The sequence below is a fragment of the Lacerta agilis genome, chromosome 1 (assembly GCF_009819535.1).
Source record: "Lacerta agilis isolate rLacAgi1 chromosome 1, rLacAgi1.pri, whole genome shotgun sequence".
Classification (NCBI taxonomy): domain Eukaryota; kingdom Metazoa; phylum Chordata; class Lepidosauria; order Squamata; family Lacertidae; genus Lacerta; species Lacerta agilis.
This window is the reverse complement of record NC_046312.1, coordinates 42,121,942-42,128,013: the sequence shown is the minus strand read 5'-3', so window position 1 is coordinate 42,128,013 and position 6,072 is coordinate 42,121,942. Positions and strand designations below refer to the sequence as shown.

Here is a 6,072-nt window from a genome sequence, read left to right as displayed (position 1 = left end):
CCCACTCACCTCACAGAGTGTTTGTTGTGGGGGAGGAAGGGAAAGGAGAATGCTAGCCGCTTTGAGACTCCTTCGGGTAGTGATAAAGCGGGATATCAAATCCAAACTCTTCTTCTTCTTAAATACACCCAAGATACATGTATTGACATTAAGGTGTGGTTGACACATGCAAAGTCCTAGGCTGGGAGATTGGACTGTACCACTTCAGTTCTTCAATCTTTCCCCACAAAAGTCTTTATGACTATACAAAATGTAGCACACTATGGAGAAAAATCCATTCCCTGCTGTGCCAGTTTTATACTTGAACAGATTTTAAACACACACACCCTGTGAACATCCAGCATTTTAACAACTCATTCCTACTGTGTGTTTGGGGCAAGCCTACATTTCAGCTTAAAATACGTGAGAGAACATCACTTTGCAAGCGGAAGTGTTTTTAGTTCATTCACTTAAGGGAAAGGGCAAATGGCATAAACTGGCCATTTCATACATTGCCACTTCCTTGAACGGCCATGCTGATGATCAGATCAAAACTTTTGAGTGGAATGAATGGCCCAGATCTGGTTAAAATCCATAGCAGGTCCTCTAAGGATGTTGTAGTCGTGTCAAAAACAGGTGCTATGTCAGCTTTTGACATATAAAATGTGTGAGTTTAAAGAGAATCTGTGCGTAATGCACTTTAATGCTCCTACATATAACTGGAACATGAAGGGGGCGGGGGGTTAGTTTCATAACTGATCCTGAAGGTTTTGTTTTAAGCAAGCAAACTTCTTGGCAGAACTCAATTTCAAGTTGATGTTTAATCTGCAATTTCCCATACACTTCAGAGGAATCAGAAAAGAAGGGTTAAACATTTATACAGTGTTAAAAACATCCACAGGGTAATGCATGCTATATATCAGGCATGTCCAACAGGTAGATCGTGATCTACCGATAGATCAGTGGACATCTGCGGTAGATCACTGGCTTCCCCCAAAGAAGCTGAACAACTGTGAATCCCCTAAAAAAAAAAAACCTCTTCCTGAAAAAACTGTGACCCGAACCCCCCCCCATGGGCCTCCCTCCTTCCTAAAAAAAGCTCAACAACTTTGATCTGATCACTGCCACTTTTTAAACTCTGAGTAGATCACAGTCTCTTGGGAGTTGGCCACCCCTGCTTATATATAAAGAAAGCTCTCTGAACATAGTTTTAGATTCTTTATTTATACTCTCTTATTTATACACACACCCCAACACTGGCTCTCTAGGTAATTTGCAAAAATATTTCAGAACATAACAAGCAGCAATATCACATTAAACTTCATAGAATCCCTGTGGAGCCAGCTCTTTCCGCTTTTAATTACATACATATAAAGAAATGTTATCAGTACAAAATGCTTAATGGATAGAGCTATACAAAGCAAAGGAAGAACAGTGACATACTTCAAGAGTGTGGCATTTTTCATGCACTACATATAAATGGATTTGTAAATGTGGATTGGTAAACATGAATATACTTTCTCTGCCAAAAAATCAAAGTACAGGCTAAATCAGAAGTGGGGAACCTGGCTGTGGCGTGGCCTCCAGGTGCTACACTCTTGCTCCCATTACCCCTGGCTGGAGTTCAGCAGCATCTGGAGGAGTGCAGGTTCCTCATCCCTAGAGACTCCTCCCCTCCAAGACTTACGGTACATCTGAGTTGACATGCATAGGATTTCAATGAAAGTTAAGAGGAATATTATTCTCTAGATGTAGCACAGTGGCTAAAACAGGGCGCCATAAAGTCCATAATCCCAATCCAGCCATTACACCACACTGGCCTTCTGTTAAGTTTTATAAATAGTCTCGGCAGTGTAGTTACTCTTTATTTATTTCTAAAACGAACGACTACGCTGAAACAAGAGGAAATCATGTTTATTGTTGGTAATTCGTACCATAGTTTGATGACTCCTCTGTTTGTCGCTGTTCACTTTTGTCCTAAAATGATTTTCTAGATTTGCTACTGTTTTGTATTCCTAGACTCCAAACAAATACATATTTATCTGGGAATACATCTAATTGAACTCCATAGGGCTTACTTCTGAGAAGACAGGTATAAGATTGCACTATTAATGTGCCCTACCAAATGCCATCCTCTGCACCATTTATTCTATTGTTCTATTGAGTTTTTTTATTGTCATATCAGGAAAATTTTCTCATCGAGCCTCAGCCAGCAATAATCCATTGCATTATCACCACTCCCTCTGATCTCTCTGTCAAGCCATTCTCTTACCAGGTACCAACAAGGTGTGTGGATGCTAAATGCATATTAATGTACTGATTAATTATTTAAGGTTGATCTTAAATATAATAAATGTATTTGTAAGGATGTAAGGAAAGCAAAATTTTGCGAAGTGATAGAGTTCACAAGAAGGTCTGGCTTGATATGAGTAGAGATTGATTCCTTTAAAAGACCTTTTTGATGACATGAGACAAGAGGAAATGAAGTGGCCAGGTGAATGGAGGATACACCCCTGCATGTGTGCTAGGTATGACCTTTCTCTGCCACATGACCAGGGCACTGGTGCGCTGGTAAACTTGTCATGCCTTTGTTTGGCTGCAAAATGACAAGTTATTTCAAATCTGAGTTCCAAGATGAAGCTGAATAGATCAAACTCATTACACTTATATCCCGACAAAGTGCTCATAGCCCTTCATCTGGAAGAGCCATTGAGGAAAATGTGCTTTCACCAATTCCCTTGGCTGAGGTCGCACCTGTTCTCGGCATCTCAAGTGGGATGTGCACATTAAGAACCAGCTCCTTCACACATATACAAAACCACAATCTACAGATTACTTTTAATGGTGGAATCCAGCAGATGTTGTCTGAAAAAAGCCAGTATCCTTTGCCAGGCATCTTCCTGTGCTTTTGCATGTTCCCTCCATTTTCCTCCCCAGGCCACAAGAATTCCGAATGCCCTGTGAAATGAGCAATAGCACAGGGGCAGATAGGGGGGCTCTAAGAGGTGCCCTGCCCCAGGGTAGCAATAGAACTCCACATGGCGCCCATTTTGCCTGAGGTGCCCAACGGCTTCTCGACAAAATGATTCACTTGGCCAGTTTTTGTCATCCTGCCCCGACAGAAAAAGGAAGTTGGCTAAGGACGTCTCCACAGGGATGCGGCAATTCCAAGTAGCTGGGTCTTTGGGATCGGCCATGATTTCTGAGAAATCCACAACTTTGGGATCACCGCTGTCCTTAATCTTCTGTGGGTCATATGGATGGGCAGGAATAGTGCGCCCCTTCACTCGCAGGGGGGTGAAAGCATTAACACCTGAGCCAGAAATGCTGACAGCCGCTCTGATACCTGGCCAAAATGTAGCTAGAGCAAGGGCAAGATCTGCTCCCTTGGAAAGCCCTAGGACTCCAATCGCTGTAGCTCTCACCTGAAACAACAGTTGGATAAGGATTGCCGTCAGTTCCATGTTTGTCAGTTTTATCCCCCTTTAAAAAAAACCTACTGGTTAGAAGGATTTAGCGCTGCGTGGTAATGAAGAAAGAGCACTCCCCCCCCCTCCACTCTTAAAGAGATCAGGAAACTGAAAGGGGCATGTAACTGCCATAGTCAGTGTCTGAGGGAAGAACTGAGTGCCAGGAGCTGCCCTGGTTTTCTGGCCCTGGACACTGTCACCAGCTCCTGGATCTGAACTGGGCAGAATGCTTCCTGGGAGGAGCTGCGCTTTTCAAGGCAGTCAGAATCACCACTGAAATTGTGGCAAGGAGTTGCTGTTCTTCTAGCCAACCATAATCTGCATAGGGAGGCATCTACTGAAGACAGTATATTAAGTGTTGAAATAAATAAATGTGTCGTAAGAACTATAACTTTCAAGAACTTGTGCCTGAGCTAGATGTTACCTCCTCCTTCCTGCTCCTTCTTCTTCGCATGTCTTGTCTTTTTAAATGGTGAACTTGAGGGCATGGAGCCCTCTTAGTACTTGATCTTTTTTAAGCCTCTCTGGGAGCCTTTTGGCATCAATATTAAATTAAATAAAAACAGGCAGCACACAATACCAGAGAACTGCAATTCCAGCGAGCCTCTTACCTGCTGCTGTTTCCGCAAGAACTCTACAGCCTCACCAAAATAGTCCAGTTCAAATAACTCTGGGAAAGCTGGCAAATCCTCAAAGTGCATGTAAGCAACAGCCAGTGTAGCAAAACCTCGGCTTCCCAGAAGACTGGCTCTGTATTCCACAAGACCTCCTCCACTTCCATACAAATCAATGAGTCCTGGGAATGGTCCAGGGCCTAGAAAAAGAATTTACTCATAAAAAATGGGCTTATGATCAGAGTATGGTCTTGTGCAACTCAAGAATCCCCTCTTCCCAAGGGATCTGCTGTCCTTACTGTGCCACTGCCAATATTAGTGTCACTGGTGGGGGCAATTATTATTGTCATATTTATTTATTTTTTAGTGGAGGCTTTTAGACTGCTGCTGTTGACAGTGATGCAGTTTTCATGGCGCTGTGTTTATGGCACTATTGGTTTGTTTAGCTCTACTTTATTTTTCTGCTGTGGTATCTTCTTCTTTATAAGCTGCCTTGAACTGATCATAGAGCGGTGGGCTACAAATGCCCAAATAAAATTTAATAAAACTATTGGGTAGAGCAGAGATAAGAACCCGTGGAACTTGGCGGCCAGCCAGCTCCCATCACCCCTTTGCCATTGACTATGAGGCTGGGTCTGATGGGAGTCACCTGGAAGGAGAAAAGTCCTCCCCACCACCCTCGCAACATCTGGGGAAGAAGTCCAAAGCCTCAAGGTAGGGTGGCACAGTGGGTTAGTGCATCTGACTGTTAATCAGAAGGTTGTTGGTTCGAGCCCACCCAGAGGTGGCTGGGGGCAGGATTCGTGTATTGCAGGGTGTTGGACTGCATGACCCTTGGGATCCTTTTCCAACTCAACCATCCTATGAACTCCCTAAGCTGGTGGAGGCTGTCTCCGTGGATTATGTATGGGCAGGAAGGGAAGTGCCCGCGCTTCCGAGGTGAGCCATTCAATGCTCATCCGAGGAGCGTGGCAGCCTCGTGACCCTGGGGGGGGGGGGATGAATGAAGCTCACCGGGTGGCAGGAAGAGCGTGGCTCGGAGCCTGCCTTCTCGCACCGGGATCCTCTCCACCCCGTCGGCCAGAAAGCTCCTCTCGCTGCAGCACTCGCCGAGGAGCCGCCCGGAGACTCCGCGCCCGTCGAGCACCTCGTAGGTGACGCGGAAAGGGCTGAGGACGTCCCTCTTGGCCAGGCGCTTGAAGGGCGTCTGGGATGCCAGCGACCACAGCAACCCCATGGGCTCCACTCCGGAGTAGCTGCCGCCCAGCGACGCCGAGCGGCTGAGGTCGAGCTCGCCGCTGCTGCCAGCCCGGTAGTAGGCGAACGACTGGAAAAGCTCGCCGCTCTCGTCCACCAAGGATGCTCGCAGCGTCACCTCCTGCAGGGGACCAAGACCCTCGACTTTCACTTGGACGGGCTCGTCCCACAGGCAGCGGGGAGAGGGCAAGACCAGGATCCTCGCCGCCGCCATCGGGTCTGCCTTGCCGGAGGGAGCAGCCTCTTCCCCAACGCGCCTGCAGTTGCCCTTCGAGCAATGCTCTTAGAAAAAGAAAGAAGACACGCTCGCCTGGTAACTTTTGCTCCCAGGCTAAAGTCAAGCCGGCCTTTGCAACCTGCCCACAAAAGGAAGCGGTGTCGCTAGGGCTTCTGGGAAATGTATTTCCTAACGCGCTGGCGGGGACCGACTTTGAGAGGGAGCTGCCCGTTTCCTGAGAAGCGAGATACGGGCTACCAATCTCCACGTGAAAGAAAACGAGTTTGGGCAGGGGAGCCTGGCCTTTGTTTGCTCGGGAGGTGTTTGAACCCGTTTGCCCTTACGAATTGTAACGTAATAATTTGCCTTCTTGACTTGGATCGACACAATAGTGAACTCTGCTGCAGCTGTCAGAATTTGTCCGAATATGCGATTCCTTAGCCCAAAGCTATATACGGGTACGCTTTGTTGATTAAAGCTAAGGTTTGCTTTTCACATCCTTCGCTCACTTCAAGTTGCAAGGACTAAACATCAG

The 6,072-nt window shown here is 46.3% G+C and overlaps 1 protein-coding gene across 1 annotated transcript; it reads right to left on the bottom strand.

Moving 5' to 3' along the window:
* Positions 1–1,184: 1,184 nt before the first annotated feature.
* On the bottom strand, positions 1,185–5,634 carry LOC117044952 (acyl-coenzyme A thioesterase 1-like). The gene is made up of 3 exons (XM_033145749.1): positions 5,078–5,634; positions 4,061–4,263; positions 1,185–3,404 (listed from the first exon to the last, which is right to left on the bottom strand). The coding sequence occupies exons 1-3, from the start codon at positions 5,532–5,534 to the stop codon at positions 2,805–2,807; spliced, it is 1,260 nt and encodes a 419-aa protein (XP_033001640.1). The 5' UTR covers positions 5,535–5,634; the 3' UTR covers positions 1,185–2,804.
* Positions 5,635–6,072: the final 438 nt, after the last annotated feature.

Bases quoted from the DNA above. Each gene is read 5' to 3' on its own strand.
- LOC117044952 (XM_033145749.1), bottom strand. From the start codon at position 5,534: ATGGCGGCGGCGAGGATCCTGGTCTTGCCCTCTCCCCGCTGCCTGTGG. The intron at 4,264-5,077 runs GTGAGCTTCATT...TTCTTTTTCTAG, and splicing joins CACGCTCTTCCTGCCACCCG to GCCCTGGACCATTCCCAGGA. The intron at 3,405-4,060 runs GTAAGAGGCTCG...CTGTTGTTTCAG, and splicing joins TCTTGCGGAAACAGCAGCAG to GTGAGAGCTACAGCGATTGG.